This window comes from Haliaeetus leucocephalus, unplaced genomic scaffold, assembly GCF_000737465.1.
Source record: "Haliaeetus leucocephalus isolate CR32 unplaced genomic scaffold, Haliaeetus_leucocephalus-4.0 Scaffold871, whole genome shotgun sequence".
NCBI lineage: Eukaryota > Metazoa > Chordata > Aves > Accipitriformes > Accipitridae > Haliaeetus > Haliaeetus leucocephalus.
The window spans coordinates 3754410-3774509 of record NW_010973307.1 but is presented as its reverse complement, the minus strand read 5'-3'; the positions used below and the strand labels follow the sequence as shown (position 1 = coordinate 3774509).

At 42.2% G+C, this 20100-nt stretch overlaps 1 protein-coding gene across 7 annotated transcripts in view; it reads right to left on the bottom strand.

The window, feature by feature from the left end:
• INTS9 (integrator complex subunit 9) overlaps nucleotides 1–19801 on the bottom strand; it is a 77340-nt gene extending 57539 nt beyond the window's left edge. For all 7 annotated transcript variants that reach the window (XM_010583147.1, XM_010583150.1, XM_010583149.1 and 4 more), the window contains exons 1-6: nucleotides 19738–19801; nucleotides 15524–15651; nucleotides 10713–10773; nucleotides 8173–8235; nucleotides 4636–4775; nucleotides 2907–2993 (exon numbers count right to left, since the gene is read on the bottom strand). In XM_010583147.1, coding sequence (XP_010581449.1) covers nucleotides 2907–2993; nucleotides 4636–4775; nucleotides 8173–8235; nucleotides 10713–10773; nucleotides 15524–15651; nucleotides 19738–19746 — 488 coding nt within the window. In that variant the 5' untranslated portion in view covers nucleotides 19747–19801. The remainder of the gene's footprint in view (nucleotides 1–2906; nucleotides 2994–4635; nucleotides 4776–8172; nucleotides 8236–10712; nucleotides 10774–15523; nucleotides 15652–19737) is intronic.
• Nucleotides 19802–20100: the final 299 nt, after the last annotated feature.

Here is a 20100-nt window from a genome sequence, read left to right as displayed (position 1 = left end):
CATAATAATGAGATGAATGCGGGCAGATGCTGGGAGAGCCAACCTACAGCCACAAACCAGAAAGTATCGCGAAGCAGCATGGTCCAGTGGTTAGTGTACAAATTTATGCTTAAGAAACTCAGAAGCTTGTGTTCTTAACTGGACATCTGCACAGAGACAGTCCCTCCTGTTCAATGCGAAGGATATAATTTAATATATGACATAACATGTTCTTGTTTGAAGGAAGAGGAGGATGGCAGTACCAAACTAGATCAGAAGGCTGGCCTCTCTTGTCCACTGCTCTGTCTCAGGAAACAGCCTGTTTCAGACACTTTACAGAAAGATATAAGAAACCATCAAACAGGTAGTTGACAAAGTGTCTTTCATAAGGCAAACTTCCTCTTTAGCCCTCTGAATCCTAATCAGTGTGAAAGATATCCTGGCTGACCATCTATAGAGCTTCCATGAGACTGCTCATTTAAAATAAAAACCAATGGTAATAAAACTTGCTAAGCAATTAGTTCAGACTGGATCTGATAATGGAAAAACGTAAGCCACTATAATGAACTTATTATATTTTATACAGTATTTGCATTTAAAATGCTTCAATGCTTTATCTAATGAAGATGATAATACTTTGTGTTTTATACTAACTATTTAGAGTAGAACTAGCTGAACTGTAAAGCAGTAACAGTGATTGATCAGCCTGAAAAATTAAAGTTAGACTCAGAAATACTAAGTATTCTGTCTAGCAACAGCCAAGTATTAAAAAAAATAATTCACCAGGGATTACATTTTCTTAAATAATGGCTGTCAGTCCAACCCTGCATGTGCTATTAGCCAGGTGTTAATGTGTGGATCAGTAAATGTTTGCTCACATGCTATAATAATCAGTTCCACTCACACTTGCATGACACTTGTCACCAGGAATTTCAAACCACTTTGCAAATATTAATTAAGTCCCTGTACACCCTCTATGGTGGATAGGAGCTCCATTTTACAGAAGCATAGGGAGCTGAAGGGGGAAACTCAGAGCACAGGTTGGGCACAGTCCCCCTGTTTCAGCTCATAGACAACACTAGTTCATACCAGCCTCAAGGCAGTTTATGATACACAGACTTACGTTACTAAACAGCTGGAGGGCTAGGCTACGTCTGGCTATCCCCACTAGCATAGCATTTCTTTGCTATGCCCCTATCTCATATTTGGGCAAGGTGTGCATTTTATGAAAGCTGGGGTCCTGCCATCCGATTGAGGTTCCCAACAACATACCATATTGTGGCAGTACTCTGTGCTCTACAGAGGTCCTGTAAGCGGGACAGGAGGCCGTCAATCCCCAGGCAGTAGGCCCTTCTACCTCCACTGGTACCCCATTACTTGACAGTACCAAAGAGGAACTATCATGTTGTTAGGGTACTTCCCAAGCAATACGAGACAGAAAAATGTATTTTAAATATCGCTCCAACAAAAAGACTCCAGCCTTCTACAGCAGTTGAATCAGAACAAAGACTACCTCTCTGTGTTCGCCTCTGGAATAGTCAACAGCACGCAAAGTGCTAGACAGCACTTTTTCTAAAATACGACCACCAGGAAAGTGACATTAAACGAGCTCCAAGATATATGATCCTCCTTTAAACTATGCATACAAAACACATGCAGTAGTGTGACGAGAATAATGGCTCCAGTCCTCTTTCTTCACATCACTGTGAGCTTTAGGAATGGTTCTGGTCAGGCAAGCAGACTCCAAAAAATCAAAAAAACTCAACTATACTGATCAGAGCATACCCCAACCAGCACAAAATCCTGATCGACTTTATTGTCTTGTTTTACATCTGTGTTTTACTTGCCTTCTTCAGAAGAGTGAGAGTTATAGTGCTGAGATAAGACTGCTCCTAAGCTCAGCAGGGAAGTACAGTATACAGCTAAACATTTGTTAATTTGGATTTCTAATTTCTTTGCTTTGTGATGTTGGAAAATATCAAGACTACTTTTATAATGTACGAAACAATTCATTTTTAGTAAACTTTTAAATCAAGCCACGTTAAGAATTAGGAGTAGGAAATGGGAGATCAATTAAAAATGCACAAAGCAGCTTTTAAAACAACCTTTCTAATCAACCGGCCCTATCTTTAAAATGTGCTAAAAATGAAACTGTCTCCTCCATAGAACATGTTGTGCACCTAACGTTGTTTTTATTTCCAAGGAAAGCATTATCTGCAATTAGTAAACTGTATGAATAATTTTTAGATTATGCAGGCTTTCAAAATTTTAGATGTAGAAGACCTCAATTTTGAGCACCTTGTTTTTATGTATAGATGGAAAAACAGACAAGGAGTTTCCAACTAACCTTTTTTATTCAGATTTCAATTTGCTTCTAAGCTTTGAAAAGCAAAAAACCCCACCTCTGCTGTTCAAGTGTAAAAGAGGCTGCAGCCCTGGGAAGAAAGGTAGCACTACTCTGTGGTTGGCCACCAGTGACCTCCAACAGTTGTGTCTTGACTTCCTTAGCATTTCAGCAAACATGAATGTAAATATCATTTTCAATTAAAATTATTCCAATACAATACAATGAAGTTTAAAAAGCTTATTAGTTTCAACAACTTTTTATGATGTTAATACAAAAATATGCTGGTTTTATCTACCATTATGGAGCTAAACTACGTGAGGGCAGATCAGGGGAGACTTGTGCTACCGAGTCTTCCTCCAAGAACCAAACTTGTGAGGTTGTTTGGAAGACCAAAATGTGCAAACAATTAAAGAAAGAACTGACCGAAGGAGTCATAGCTGTAAACCTCTTAGGCTTTTTTTTTCTGCTTAATGATAGTAGCAAATCTCAAATGGTGGCAGCTGACCCCTCATTACAGTAAATTCTAAACTTTGGTTAGTGTTTTAGGACAGTCACCCTTTCAGAGTGGCTTGTTCCTTACCTCTGTACCTCCTTGTTCTTCCACATGGAGGCAGACTGAGCCTTTGGCACACGTTCAATAGAATTCACCAGTTCTTCCATGAGAAGTCTGAAAAGACATCATAACTAAATTGGTATTGCAGCCTTTCACATAGGAGAGAACTTTGTCCCAAATGTTTCCAAAATATCACACAAATTGTAACACTATTAGGAAGCTTGAAAGAGAGCTTCTTCCCGCAGAGGCATCGCAGCAATTACCCCTCACCAATACTGCCTGTTTCCCCACTGAGTATGTCAAGCTCAAGTTAGTCCAATTCTGTCTGCCTGGTTGAGACAGCAGAGGATCTGGCCCACTGGGTTATGGGTTATCTGGAATGTGGCAGGACAAGAGGAACTCCGAAATCTTTCTCCTGCTGCGCAAGACGATTTCTTCATTACTGACTTCTTGTCATATGGAATGAGACAAAATATATGAAGAAAACTCATTAGCTTATACCTGTTTATCACTTAGAGAAGCCAAGCACATTGTCAGAATGAACTCTCCTCACCTACAAATGCACAATGCAGCATTTGAGACAGAAAAATATGTCAGGCATTAAAAAATGCCACTGCAGATTTCACTGCCCAAAACTAAACAACATCTGTAATTGTACGCATGCTTTCCCTTGAAGGTAGGAAGTGACAGATTTAACTGCAGAAGAATGACATCTGGAATTACTTGGGGTGGGGAGAAGCACACCAGTATATTCTCCAACAAGACTATGCTTGTCATCTTCTGCTATGGGCCAGCAATACTCCAGAGGTCTACTACTAGTTCATATTTATACAATTCCTTTCTCCTACAAGGGCCTTCAGTTTCTGTTTGTTTTTACACAAAGGGAGAATTACTCCGGCATGGAAAGTTTGCACAGGACCTTTAATAGACAAAGATTCCTGCCTGAAAGTGCTTACAGAGTAGTTCAGATACCATGGCCTAATCTGGTTTCTAATTATTGAACATGGCAGCTGTTCTGCATAAGAGATGCACACAGCACAAGTCCAGTTAGACTTCATTGAGGGCCAAACCCGCAGCCTTTGGTATTGACCTATCCAATCAACAGACAACTTTGTAAGAAAAGACTGCCAAATTTGATGACCAAGTATTAAGTTTCTGACTGCATTGTCAGGTCTTACATTTTCTACTTCAGTCTCTGCTGTTTCTGCTGTTTTTCTTAGGGCTTCTCTTTGGAGTTCAGAGCTTACATATTTCAACTGTCATTTGAGATGAAGCCAGCTTAAATCCCCTTCCACAGTGTGGAGGAAAGCACAATTATATGAATTTCAAATGCTGAAAAACTACAAGGCAATAATCTTAAAGTCCGTTATTGTTGAAAAGATTGGTGATTCCTCTTTTGTTTAAGGGAAGCAGAGAGGAGCAGAAGAGATCTTTGATTCATGGTTTTTGAAGGTTTGAAGTTGGCTATATGGTAATTGCTGCTTTAGGTGTCTCAGTCCACTCAAGATCTACTATCCCACATCTACTGCCTGGACTCAACACAAAGCACCTGCTGTAAATGTTGAAGACAGATGGTTCCAGAGGTTGGGAAACATTGAGTTAACACATTTGCAGCACTAAGGACTTGGCTGGCGTTCAGCTACTGCCTAAGAGCCTCTTCGGAACATTAGACACCACTCCTCTACCCATATTGTCCTTTACACCTTTTCCTTAGCATTGATGAAGGAGGAGTAGAGAATATTAAGGGGCTTTTTACCTGCCAATTTGAACAGTGGGCTCAGTGGCATACACTGTTCCAGTGAATCCTGTGTACTCTGTGATATAGGGCAATGCCATCATGCAGTGATAGTTTGAGATCAAGATTACATCTACCGTGGAGAGGTCAAGCAGCTCAGTCTGAAAACAGAGGAAAGAGATAAGCAACATGTAACCCTTTCATGCAGTTTAAGCAATGTCAGAAAAACTTCTTGGTTTTTTTTAAAAACTTTATATTGCAGGAATGTAACTGATTTATTAAAAAAAAAAAAAGGGGGGGGGGCATGTCTCAGCTGTGGCAAAGATTAATGTTTCCTTTAAATTAACAAGACTTATTTAAAACTCCCCCTGAATTATTCCCTTCTGAAATCTGAAGAGGAAACCATGTCCTGGGTTTGTCTGTCTTTCCTGTAATGAAAAGGCTGCTGTTAAGAGAGGCATGATGATTACACTTTTATCAGAGAACTGATGGGTGTGCTTCCTTAGGGAGGAACACTGCGCAGACACCAAAACTTCTGCAGTAGTGATTTTGCAGGATGTCTCATATTTTTTATGTGGCACATGGTACTGTACCCCAGGAGAATAAGAGAGATGAATGTAGACTGTATTTATTTATATGCTTAAAATAATTCCCATATTTTCCCAAACGAAATGTTTGGCATCTTTATCATTCACATTGTACAGCAGGAGATTAAGCTCATTCATAGGATACAACAAAACAGACGGTGGGTCCAATTTTTTTTGATGTGACGGTTAAGACAGCAGTTCAGAGAGTGAAAGCAGATTTCACACACTGTTAAAGGAATTTTAATTAGAAATATTTACTGGTAATGCTATAACACAAATGGTGTCAAGTTAGAAATTTACAAGATATATGACCTCTAACTCAGTTATTATAGAGCAGCTAATGGAATTCAACACTCATCAAGCACATATTATCTGCTTACAAGGCTTGGTCCAGCAATTTGAATAAAAAAGGCAAGAAAGTAGGTCACTCGGCTTTTCAGAGGGCTGACACAGTGCTCTGGTGACAAGCTGCTTAACTCATAGCTAAGCGTTCATGGTTTCAATCCATGATCACAGCTGATGTGGGAGGCATGATCTCCAAGCTGAGTACAGTAGGTGAAACACCATCCTCAGATTCATGACAGGGCACCCTTTTATCTTACTAAGCTTGCCAGGCAGAAATACACTCACTAGGCGGTATCAAAGAGTCTGCTGATGCCTGCCCCTACATACCACACTGGCCCTTCATGGCTTGGTTTTCAGCCCTGTCCAGATCATACAGAGTCAAATGGGGAGTCACTGAGCCCTAAGCTGAATTCCAGCCCAGCGAGCCATCAGGAGGACAGAGGCTACCACTTTCCAAGCTGAAGCATCCCATGTCTCAGCATCCTAGAAGCATTTACTAATAGGATGAAAAGGGTATCAAAACCAAAACAAAGTAAAATCTTCCCTGGGACTTGTGGCAATCTCACTAAAAGTGCCTATGAACTGAAGAGGTTTAAAAATGTTTCCTGAATGTGAAGTGAGAGAGACCAGAAGGTTGCCAAGCAAAGAGAGAGCTGCACCCTGCACTCTGACACGGGGAAGTGTACTCTGCTGCTGAGACAGCCTCTTATCACCTTGCGGCTTCTGGATTACATTCAAAACTGGGCTTTCTTTGGCAATGGTGTTCCTGGAAGCAATACTGTGATTCTCAAACTAACTGTTTTTGCAGACAAGTTTCTTCAAAAGAGGAAGGAGACAAAGAAGACTACAAAGCCTCTTTCACACAAGCTCCTTCTGTGCTGCCAAACACCAGCAACATTTCTACTCTGCTGATGCATTTGGCTGGCCATGAAATGTGAACCATCCTCCAGACAGGGGAGCCTGTGAAGCTAGAGATGCGAGCTGAGTATCACTAGAGAATCTGTTCCTAGCCCTCGCAGAGAAGACTTGGCATCTACTGGGAACTTTGGGAACCAAAGCATTTGAGAAGCCATTTGTAAAGTCCCTACAATGGTGACATGTGCAGCTGGTTGCTGTCTTCTAGTTGTAACATGGATTGCTGGAAAACAGAGTTAGATTCAGTGATGACATTGGTATAATGAAGCTGCAACTCCCCATCAGTCATATTTAGAGCTACACCTGTGGGTATTTTCCAGCCCAACAAAGTAACTAGAAAACCTAGCTGAACACCCTAAATCCCAGCAGATTATCATTCCTGTACATGGCCTCAATTCCAAAGGGAATCCAGAATGTAAACTCCGTCCTTCCCAAGATCTGGGCCATAATGGCACCTTCTAGGCATACAGATGCTTCCTACATCCCTCCCTTCCACAGGACAGTAACCAGAAAGCTCACAAGAACCCAGAATTACTAGGTTTGGGGGGAGCGGTTTGTGTGACTGGATTATATCCATTCTATTTGGGGAAAACAAGCAATTGCACACAGATCTGTTGACATCACTTGCAAAAACCAGTATCAGAGCTAACAACTTGCTTCAAAGAACTGAGATGACAAGAGTCAGAAGCTGCATGAGGTGAGTTTCATGGAATCAACAGACAGAAACACTATTGCCAGAACCACGGCAATGTGACAACAACCTTCCAGGAGTGTTTTGTACTTCCTGTCAACAAGGTCAGGCAGAAAGGGAAAAAAAAAAATCGTTGCCCAAAAGCAATCATCTCCGTCTTTGAAAGACAGAAAAAACATCCCAACATGAAATGAAAGAACTGATGTTATCACAGCCCAAACACAGCTGAGGAAAGAGGGTACTATTCCCAGACAATTCCCCATCATTCACCCCCACCACTCTGCTCAGCTTTTCACTTCTTCAGCTCTCCTACATACACCATTAATCTGATTGGTCAAGTAAGCCCAGTTAATTCAAACATTTTCAATAGTCTTGCTTTCTTTTTTTTTAAACCCAGGTACTCTTGAACAAAACAGCTTGAGAAGCAGGCACTTGCAGTTATGTCAGTGGATATGAAGGTACAGTTCTTCCATCAAAGAGGCAGTGATGAATAGCTAAGAAGGCAGCAAAACTTCTTAACCTAAATTTGCTGCCAGCAGAACAGCACGTCTGACTGCAGCCCAGCAGAATCAAACAGTGGCTTAATCACACGGCTGGCTCCCCAGGGGAGCTCCACTAGGCAGGTCATGCATCTGTGGTTAGAGACAAGCAGCTTTCCTTGTCTTCACTCACCGCCCTTATCTAGATCAGCACATGTATCCTGTCATAATCGAGTCCAGCTCAGTCATATTGTCTTTGGAAGGCCCATAAAAAGGGACAGTTAAGTCTTATTATTCTGTGAGATATTGATCTGCTCAAGGAGACCTTCCAGATCTCCCAAAACCACTGTTGAAAAGAGCTGTTTCCATCCTTTTTCCAGTGTCATTGATACTAGAGGGACCTTAACAACACAGAGGTTTTAGTAGTATTATTTCCTGAGTACTAATAAATTACCATGACTCTGATAATAATAATTTAGCAAGTTTCTCCCACATGATTGAATGGAGTCAGATTTTTCAGTAAGGCTTTGAACAAACTTACCTCTGGTAAACAGAACTCAGGCACAGAGTCTACAAACACGTGGCCAGAGCATTCCTTTAGTTCCTGTAAGAAAAGCACATCAACAGAGAAGACAAAAATATAATGCAATGTCACTCTAATGCAGCAGATTTTGCACTTTCAAAACCTTTTCTTTACCACATATAATTTCCAGCCCATCACTACATTATGTTTATTCCCCTTCTAGATACAACTTGCTGTAAGCAGATCTGCTGAAATTGGTTTCATGCAAGATGAGGCAGCTTGGTACTTCAAGGGATCATATCCTCATTTGGAGGAACAGAAACAGCACTCTGGTAGGTAAGGAAAGAGACCCTGCTAACCGCTGGCTGGTTTTGCTGGGGTCATGAAGGACGTGCTGTCCTATGAAGCTGCGTTTTCTCTGCTCTTCCAACTGCAGATGTGTTGGCCGGCAAATCTGTAACAATACAAGTTGACTTTGTCTATCAGAATCAGAAGTAAAGTATGAACTGAAAAGTGGGTCATGAAGACCACTCTTCTCAGAACTGCTGCTCTCCTGACCTGGAAGGTGTGCACAGCACCTTTATAGTGCCCTGTCTTACAAGTTTGGAATTTAGTTTTGGTTCCCAATAACATCAAACGTTTTCTGTCTTATTAGGAGCAGAATATGATTTTTAGCCCCTGTCTCACAGCATTTGATGAAACGTCTTTTGGGGATCTAAGCTCCACGTGGCACTTTTTGTTAGATTTATCTCTACTTGATCTATAGTCCTCTATTTTCTTCCTCTTTTTTCAAGGCTGACATCAGAAATCTTTGTCACATGAAAAGTCACATTCTTCAGGATTATGTATGGAACAAAAATATCCCCAACTCTAGTCCTAACCCACCTCACAGGCTACCTATCACCCGCCTCCGCCTTCTCTCATGGATGATTCTCTTGCTTGTCCGAAAATGAGTGGTCTCAGCCAGCTTCAGACTGACAGAATTAAAGATTGAATCCAATTCTTAATAATTACAGTGCACCTGCCAACTAATAACGAATGAGCAATTACATCTAGTGGCAGAAGTCTCCTAACCTCATCTCAAGGGAGTTCAAAATGATTAAAACTAGATCGCAGCAAATTTCAATGCCTCTCCAGGACTTAAGTTTTATAACTGTCATCCAGAGAGTGCTGTAACAGGAATGTCCACCCGACATGATAAAACATCCTCCTTTGACTCCTTCCCTTGCCTTTTTCCAGCATGGGTCAAAGAATTTACCATTCCAAGCAGTTACAATGGTCAAGGTGAAGGTAAGAGATGCTGCCTTTGAATTTTTAACACAATTTCCATTGACGCTGTGTGAGTTTGAAGACTTCTCCTGAGCACACACTGCAGCAGCAGTGCCACAGAAATGTAAGTACATTACATATAAAAATATACCGACAGCCTATTGGTTCTTTGGACAGAACAGAGCCCAAAGCTCTGAGACCCAGGCTGGGGTTCAGGAGGAACAAATTCCAGGGAATTCAAACTGGGCAACTCCATTCCTGCCACTGAGCATCTGCAGCTCTGCAATTGCCAGCTAGCATGTGCTCTGAATAGAGTTGTTACTATTTTACTAACAGAAGTGCTGCCTATACAGTTTCTTTTGTCTCCAATGAGAAGAAAAATCAGGTCTTTAATCTGTGATCTTCAGCTCCCTTGCCTGTAAAAATCAGATCAAACCATTTTGTCCACCTCAAAGTCCGCTACAAAAGCAACTATTATTACGGTTTTCCTTTAATGTTCATGTAGTCAGAGAACAGTCTATTAAAACAGTATTTTCTCTACTGATACCTATCGCTGCACACATTTGAAATGTATCTGCCTATTTTACTAACATCTGACATATTTTTGTGTTCATTGTTCCCCTATGGCAGATCAAGCTGGACGCTGCAGTGCCTAGTTTTGGTTGAAGCCCCAGATAAATTCTGCCTACAAAACTAATGCAATGAAAAGGGGGGGGGGAATTCTGTGTCTCATGTAGCTGAGTAAGTCCTGTGTCTTAGAATTAGAAGGCTGGAGATAATATTCTCCCTGCTATGTCCAGCAGCAGAACACATGTTGATTTCAGAGGCCAAAGACATGCTTTTCCTCTGTAAGAGGCCTCCCATGGGCAAAGCATTCACTTTCTCATAGTTCTCCTGCCTAAAAAAGGGTATACCAATCTCATTTATAAGCATGCTATGAAGCTTTAGTGTCAGAAAAGTGAGACCGTTGAATGAAAGGCACCCTAAGAAGGCAAAGCACTATTATTTATGGAGCTCCATGAAATAAGAAAATATTCATACTGATGATTTCTGCATTTTAAGATGATTTTTTAAAAAGCTAGGCTACGTCTGAAGACTGAAAGCCTTGGAGTTGCTATTAGCATTTTGTTTCAAAATGTTCTGCTCTACAAGGACATCATGGCTGGTAAGGGTACACATTGAAACTTCTGCAATGGGTCAGCATGGCAATATTGTTCCTGCAGTGCAAGTTCCTAACCTGTCAGGTAGCTTTTTGCATGGCAAGAAAATGCTAACCATCAGTATAGTACCTTGTCCAGAAATGTGCTTCCATCTTTCAAAACCCAACCAGGAAGTTTGGACAGCCTGGGGCTGCAGAAAGAGAGAAAAAAAATTATTGCAATATGAATTATATCATTATCAGTCGGTAAGCATAGACTCTCTATTTGCTGTCACACAGGAAGGGAACACCACTTCTGTCTCAGGGAGGTAACAATCTCAATAAACCAGACAGACAGTTTCACTGAAACAACTTTTACAAATCACGATTATGTCACTTACAAGTAAAAAGAATAAGAGGACGACACATGCAGTGAGTTTGATTTTAGTCATTTACGGTGAGAACTTCAAAAAGGCTCAGTGCTGCTTACATTGCCCTGTGGTGAAACTGGCTGTATAAAGAGAAGAAGTTAGGGCAGCAACAAACTCTATGCCTGAAACAATAAAAAAAGCACTGTAAAACTGCGCTGGGACAGAAGACAACAGACAAATACTCCCATTAGCGATGGCAAGAGAAAGACCAATGCTCTGGACAAAGTCATTTATGGACACAGAGGTTGCAATTTTATATCCACATAAACCACAGTTTCATGCTTAGGTCTCACCCTGAAGACCCACACCAACAGCTGTACAGTGCATTTACCTGTGTTGGAAGGACAACGGGTCAAGGTTTTGCCGTGAACTGCATGTTTTAAGCTGGCAGGTCTGGTACCACTCAGCAACCGCAAGGCCCCTTTTTTAAATTTTTTAAAATGCTAATAAAGAAACTTCAAGGTGGACATTGTAATCCTGAGTTTACAGTAGTAATTGCTGCAGCATTTCTTGCTACCGTAACTGAGAGACTTCTTCATACTTCACAGTGACATTTTGTGTGAGCTGACAACTTAGCTCTAAAACCACTGTCTGCCCAGATTCAAGCATATCTACAGAAATCCAAAAAAGAAAAAGGTGAGGAAACAAGAGAGTCGAACCCACCTGGAACCAAGACCTGCAACAACCTCCAATTTGGAGACAGAACTCGAGAACCTGTTTGCAGTGAAACCTGCAAGTGTTGTGCACTAAGCTCTACAGACAGGCATGCTGATATGCTATAAGGGCTTTCAAATTTAGGATTGTGAAAATAGGAAGTGATTCAAGGGCTCAGAGGAATGCTGTGTTCAGACTAACATCAATATAAAAGAACAAATCCTAACTGGCGCTCCAGAAAGTCACAAGGAAGGAAAAAGGGGAAATCTAAGACTCAAGGAGTGAAGACAGAAGGTAAGAGGTGAGAGCAGCAGAAGGATATGTCATCAAGACGCTATGCCAGAGAAGTGCAACCCCCTTTTGAGGATAAAGAGTAAGTCTGAAGAAGCCTGATGATAGAAAAGATGAGGTGGCTAAATGTACTCCCCACTGACACATTCGAAAGCACAATTTAAGAGCAGTATTTTGGAGTCTGAGGGAGCTGAGCAGAATTGGTGCAGAGAGACTAGAACAGCTATGGAAAAAGCAGGGAAAAAGCAATAACAAACCACTCTGACATACAACTTTGACAGATGAGGGAGGAGAGGAGAGAAACTTTGGTTGGAAGGGACATCTGGAGGTCTATAGTCCAATGTCTCAAAGCCAGCACTAGATCAGGTCAGCCACAGCTTTGTCCAGCTGTGTCTTGCAACTCCCTGCAGCATGAGATTCTAGAGCCTCTCTGGGGGTGGGTGAAAGCGCTAAGAAAAACTTCATCACTGGGAGACTGATGTCCAACCTGAGCCTCCCAAGACACAATCTGTGGCCACTAGCCCCTTATACTGCCTGCCACTGCTGAGAAGAGTTTGGCTCTGTTGTCTTTATATCTTCCTTTCAAGCAGATGCAGGTGGCTGTTAGCTCCCCTTCTAGCCTCCTCTCTGCCAGACTGAACAAGCCCAGCTCCCCCAACCTCTCAGTGTGGTTAGGGTCCAGAGCCCATGACTATCTTGGAGCCCCCTGAATACCCTTTCCAGTTTCTTAGCATCCCTCTTCAGCCGGGAATCCAAACCTGGATTCATCTGCAGTTTCACCAGCATGAGGCAGAGCAGAATAAACTTTCCTTGATATGCTTGCCCTACTCCCTCTAATATAGCCTAGCATGCAGTTTGCTTTATTCATGATGAAAGAGCACTATTGACTTGTACTAAACATGGCATCTACTGAAGAGTATACAGTCTTGTCAAGAGGGGCAAAATTAGCAGAGAGGTCTTGTGTGTGGGTGAAAGTGGAATAAGCAACACAGGACAGAAAGGACTCTTTACCTTGAAGGCAAGAAGTAACACAGTTCCTGCCGACATAGTTTTGACATTGTAATAGAGTGATTGATTAATCCAAAATAGCTAGAACTGTCCCATAAATAATGTTAGCAAGTGTGTCATGGCTAGACAGGAAAGGTTAAGAGCTTCCCACATGTTCATTTTACAGTTTTGCATTTGACTTTGGTACAGGGGAGAAAATTCCAGTTGACAAACCTCCTTTAAAGTACATGAACTGGCATAAAGTGTTTGGCAACTGCAGGTACTTTGCACATGCTCCATGGGCTGCTGAGAACAAGGACTGCCATTTCCAGGACAAGGTGGAATCTACATACCTTTTCATGGGCTTTTCTGAAGAGCTAAAAACTCTAAAAAATGTCCAGTCCCTTTAATGATACAAACACTACAGCACTTTCCTCTCTTACAGATTAAAGCACAGGCTCTCAAAAAGTTTGCTCAAGGAGGGTCCCATGCCAGGTACAACACAGGAATTAGCTGCGTAGCAAAGACTCTACCTTTACGCTCCAGAGGTAAAAATTAGGGCACCTTTGCAGACCACATACTGAGACTTGCAGAACCCAAGTGGTTCATGGATCATACTTTGGGGACCTCTGGTTTAAAGACAGCAAGAAGCATAGCTCCTCTCTGGTTAAGATTTCACATGGGTCCATCTCAGCCTACCTGCAAGAAGCAGCACGTCTGGTTCTGAGAGGACATACAGCTGGTAATAACCTAAGATATGACAGACCTATGTTCAAATTCTTGCGCTGCTACATGCTTAACGCAAGACCTCAGGCAGTCAGTCCTTCTTGTAGCGTCTCACCTGGAAACTGATGATAATGACATCTCTCTATCACCTGGCCTTGTTATGTTGATAATACACATTTGAATTTCAGAGTTATTAAGACATCATGGTAATGTAGACCTAACACATAATGGTACAACTATGAATACTATAGAGAGAGAAGGACTTTTTGGTGGCAGCCACATTCCTCCTCAAGTTTCTAACACATTTCCACCACTCCCTGGAAGACATCTGTTTTGTAGAGTACTGAAGAGATCAATTACTTGCCCAAGTCCATGTGCTTAGGACAATCCTTGCTGTAAGGGGTGTTCAATCACCTTACTGACAAGATTGATTGGATTTAAATCCAACTGTTTGCTCCGATTCCACTGGGCCATCAGGGGTCAAATCTGACATCCTTTCTTATTGAGTTTGAGTCATTTTAGTGCAGACATTCTGGAGGTACTTGGGGAATTCCAGGTTGTGACCTGCAATTTGGCTGTTCATTCCCAGGGCCTGCTATCAGCAGACAAAGCTGGCATATCCCCGGGGAGCGCTGATGCCTGCAGTTCTAAAGAACCTCTTAAGCCTTTGTTCAATCACCTAATTTTGCTACTTGTTCCTCTCTCAATTTCCTTTTTCTTTGGGGGGTAGGAAAAAGCAAATGCAAGGCAATTCTGTCTGAACCTGGATTTCCCAAATTTTCTGGATCCCTTCAAAATCTGCTACTGCCCCTAAACATTGTAGTTAGTCAATTTTTGTCCTATTCCATAATGCAATTGCTATCACACTGATCTGTCTTAAGTCATCTGTTGCCTACTCTACAGCAGATCTTGAACGCCACGTTCTTGCCGAACAATGCATATATTTGTCTATTCTTTTCCTCTCCAAAAAATTACAAATCACAGGAATTGCTGGACAAACTGCTTTAACCTCACTAGGCCACTTAAGAAACTCCCAGTTGTATTCTCTCCCTCTTAATCAAGCCTCCCCCGAACCCAGAATGTTCCTCACTTGTTTCCTCATAGATCAAAGTTACTAAATTACTTTTGTGAAAACTCCTACTGCTTCCCATCACCAAGAGTTACTCATTCCCACCTTTCCAACCCCTCATTTTTCTAATTGATTCCATTTATGCAAGACATAAGTCACCCTAACTGAATATCCAAATTCATCTAAAAACCTGGGAAAAAAACGACTTCGTAGTCAGGGCATAGAAGGGGGAGTCTTCATTTCAGAATTCTCTTCTAGACTCTACTTTTGTTTCACTGCTGTTCCATTCCTGTGCCCAGCTGCACTGCCCTTTATTTAATTTTTAAAAGGGAACAATTATGCCATCAAATCAACTAACAAGGACTGTTAAGTGCTATTTTTCTTTGCATTAGTCTGTGCTCTGAAGAAAAGCCCAAGAAGATGGTGGTTAAACAGTACTTGCTGGGCTCCACGCACTCCATCTCAGTTACCCATTTATCTCATCTTGCATGAAGAAGCCAGAAAGATGACAGATATGTGACCTCACTTGTGCTGAGCAGTTGCAGCAATACTTTACTGAAGCTTAGAATAAATTATCTAGAAAAACCAATCAATAAATCCATAAAATGTCTTCCGTCTACTGAGCCAAAGGACGTTATTTTGATAAAGAGAATTTTTAAGTGAACAAAGTCTATTTATGATACCAGATGATGCTGTTCATTTGTACTCATACCCTCCCTCCTTCCAATACACCATTTCACAGAGAGCACTCCAACTGCAACCCAAGAAAACACAGACCAAGTGCTTACAGGCCGCAGAACATACCTCTGAACCAGCGGCAATGGGAGGAAATTGAGAGTAGACGTCATATCCAGTCCGCAATCCAACATGATGGTAGTGGATTTGAACTTGAGTACATTGCATGGTAAGGTTGGGTGTCCTGACAAGCAGTACTGAAAGAATACAAGAATGAGTTACTCATGACCTTTACCAACAGAGTGAACTCCCCCTTGAAAATTGCTTTTTTTCCCTTATTTTTAAACACATAGTTTCATGCACACCAAAATAAAACCTGATTTCCTATGAATCTGTGTCTCTCAGCTGTGTGTGTCCATTGAGATTTCCCCATGTCAGGGTATTAAGGGTTTTCTGATCACACAGGTTGAGAGGATGGCATAGCTCCTCTCTCCAATTTAGGACATGTAGAATCTCTTTTCTAACAACCACCTATTTTTCACAAAAAATCCCAGAAAAACAGTTTCTTTAAAACTCAGTCCTATGGGCTGAAATTGGCTAGCAAATTTGTAAATTACTTGGGATGGAAAGGGAGGGAGAGAATCCCTGCAGGAAACCCAGGCTTTATTTCTGTAAGAAACCAGCCTAAACAACCAAACAAGGTACAGCCCACACCTTCTGTGGCTGTTTGGCACAGATCAGCAGAGGAAGCTGTACATGTGCACTTGCAGCAGCTCTGGGGCATGCTCTCACCTGCTTTTTATCTTGCTAAACGCAAACAGGAAACACGAGGGAATGGACAACCATACCTGAATGGAAGGGTTTGTGTACTGAGAAATCCCAAATGCTTTGCAAGCTTAATGAGCCAGTAAGCAGGTTATGTACAGGGGCACTTGAGCATCATTGAGATGCAGTCACCTCTTGTGTGGAGAGTGGCAAACATTTAACGAGGCACAGGAGCAGCTGAAGCTTTGAATAAGAAGAGAAGTGAATAAAAATGCCAGCTTTAAAATGCGGGATTGGAACGTAAATGTCTGAATAGAGGGTGGCCACCTCCACATGAGGGTTTCTCTTCTTTGTCGAGGGATTCCCTGGTTCTTCAGGGATTGCAAGAATAAGAGATTTTGCATCTTGAATACAAGTTTTTGTATCTCCAAAGCCTGGGCATGTGGCAGGACAGCAATGCTCAGGTGGTCAAACTTTAGCTTTTAAATTCAAGTTTTGGTCAATTAAGATGAAAATATCAATTGGTTGGCCATGCACCACATTGAAAACAGACTCAGTCATTTATACCTTATGCTTGCTTTCTATACTTCACTCTACTAAGCGGAAAGAAGGTAGATTAATCATTTCACTTTCTATCTCTTCTCACAATATGTTAACACAGGATTGCAACTGTCTGGATTAACAACTCCCAAGGAGCCTATTTACATACATTCATCAAAAACCTGTTTTAAATTATATTTAAATATGAAGAAGCTACTAAGCCCCAAATATTAAATTAAAAATATCACACAGACTTTTGTTTTAAATTCACAAAGCCTTAATTACTAAGGAGCAACATTACATTTTGCCTGCTGTTAGCAAAGTTTTAAAAAAATGTGAAAAGCCAAACCGCTGAAGAAGTGAGTAAACAAGTAAGGAATTCAGTTGTTTTATTCGCAAATGTAAGACACGCATGTGAAATTAAGTTCTTACCAGACCAGAGCTTTGACAACTGAAGTTAAAATCCAAGTAAATAGAAAGAAATGAAGGAAAAAAATTAAGATCTAAACTATTTTTGTAGCATCTAAACTACCGGTAATTAAAAAAAGGCAATGAAATATCACTTCTTTTATCAGCAAAACACTTTTTTGCTTTTTTTAAAATCATGAATAGGATCATGACCCTGACATCTACGAGCTAACTGGAAAATCTTCCTTTTTTCTTCTTTAAAAGCATCTAAAATAATCTATATCTGTGGCTGTCATGCTGTGGTAAAAGGATTCCTGGGAGTCAATGGACTCTTTCTACCAGATTCAAGTAAAGTGACTGAAAAAAAAAAGGCAATTCATATATGCTATACAGCTATTTGCACAGGTGACACTTCTGGGCCTGGACCTCTGTTAGAATTTTAGATTAGGAATCCAAGAATATGAGTGTTTGCACTATATACGTCTCTATACACACTACAAATGTGATCATTTTCACCCAGTTTATACCTGCTACTGTTTAAAACAGATCCAGAGATCCCAGTCACTAATATTCCTCACTGGACTAAAATGCAAGTCTTTTTTTCTCTCTAAGATTTGTTTGCTTCCATCTTTATTCCCTTATGGCTAAAGGCTGGTGCAGCTGACGCACTAGGTGCCTCATCACCCAGCTAAAAAATGGTCATGTAACAAAGCCACAAAACAGACAAAAGACATAAATACGCCCACCTCAGGTCCCAACTTTTTTGGTAGGCTTTGTAAATTGGATGAAAGTTTGACAGAGCAGGGCACAAAGAGATCAAGATGAGGGGCTAATTCCAGATGCTAAGGCCCTCATAGAGGCAGGTTCTCAGCAGACATCTGGTTCATGCTGAGTACAAGCCAGCTCAGAGCATCTCTGGTGATCTCATGGATGGCAATGTGACAGAGAAAAGAGATGATGTCTCACACTAGCAGCTCCAAAACATTCAAAAATTTGCAGGTTAAAACCAGTGCTTTGAATTCCAACTGAAGCCAACAAATACTGCAGTGCATTCTTCCAGTATTAATATCACATGCTAGCTTACAACCTAGGGGGAGATTAGCAACTGGTTTTGCCTGGACCAAAGCACATTTGAATATGCAGGAGCCTGACATTTTCACTGGATTCTGAATCAGGTTTGGAGTCCGTCACCTTTACCTTGTTCTTCTAAATTCAACCCATATACATGAGAAAAGAGGACGAAATAGCATCCAACTCCTTCCCCCCACAACCCCAAAATTCAGACACATGTGCAGACAAATATAAGATGAAGAATCTGGTCTTAGGATCCCCAGTGTCCAAATTTATACACGGGTCTAAAAATGTTACAACACAGATTTCGGACAGCTTGTATTCCTTCCCCCTCACCCCAACCCCTTCCCTCCCTCTACCCTTATGCAAGAGTCTAGACATTAAAAGAATTCTGCATTTCCACTATGGTCTTCATTTAAAGATTTCTCAGCTTGCATTTCGCCCCCCTGCATTGTATCAGCCTCTACAATCACATCCAGAAGTGCTTAGCTTTGCAGACTTTGTCCCACCGGTAGTATTCACCCACGCACAGAGACTTAATCGCATACGTAAGATTATGCGGGATCAAGCTTATCGGCCACCTGCCTACCGAATTAATTTTACACACTTACACCACAGATAGTGGTTTACCAGATGCCTCAAAACAAGCCCAGAATCCAAGTTCACTTCTATGAAGCTTCCTCAAGACAAAATGCTCACTCTCAAAACCCAGACACAATCTTACATTTAACAACGGTGTTAACTTCAGGTTAAACAAATCAAATGTTACACTCAGGTATTTTGAAACCTGCTTTGGTTTTCACCTCCAGACAAAGAATTGCAGCACATTATGTGAAACAGAGAAATTCTTCGTGGAAAATAAAGTAGTGGCTGAATCCCGAGGTCTCTAGGAAACTTAAATAGTTGAAAAGGGAGATGTAGAGAGGAGACCAATAATACAGGTAATGTATTTTCTGGTAAGTTTCCCTTTAGAAGACTGTAATATCAGAACCAAAGTCTCCATCAGAAGCATAGTGCGCCCCTGACAAAGCTATTTCAGGCCGATTTCCTTATTAGTAATTACCTGTATTAACGCCGTACCGCCGACGGAAAATGATTTTATTATGAACCACGGGGATTTACTAATATTCCTAGAGAAACCCAGGGGCAGCCACACGTGCGGTGCGACTCCAGCAACTGTTCCGCGGCCAGACTCGTGTTCAACGGTAAGAAGGCAAAGAAACACCTCTTCCTCCTCCTCCTCCTCCCGAATCCCACCCACGTTTCACCCTATCCACAACCCCAAACCCAGCCAGCCCCTGCACAGCCGCCAGTCGTGGCGAGGGGGGGGGAAGACGGCGGCAGAAAACCTGAGGAGAGCCAGCCGCCCGCCCGGGCCTGTGCCCCTTCCCACCCCCCGGCTCCCCTCAGGGCCGCCGCCTCCCCCCCCCAGTGCCTCAGTTTCCCCTCACACCCGGCGCGGCTGAAGCTGCTACAGCCCAGGGGCGATTCCGGGAGACCCCCCTCACCGCCGGGGGCGGGCTGAAGCCCCCCTCCTCCCTCCATCTCCACACACTCACCAGCTTCATGCTTCACCCGGCTCTATTTACTGGGACAATCCTGCCCCCCCCACCTTCCTGCCCGGCCCCCGCGCCCCAGGGCATCATGGGATTTGCAGTCCCACCGCCGCCCAGGATGAAGTAATGGCCGAACCCCGCCTCTCCCTCCCGAGGCATGCCGGGAGTTGTAGTCCGATCTCCGCGCTTCGCACCGCGCTCCGGCGGCGTGGCGTGCCGCCGGGGCATACTGGGAGTTGTAGTCCCCGCCCGGCGGCTCTCCCCGTCACCCTGGGGAGGGGGGAACTACAAGTCCCAGGGTCTCACAGCTGCAGCAGGTGGGAGCTTGGATGTTGATATCAACATGGCGCTTGTCAGACAGACAAA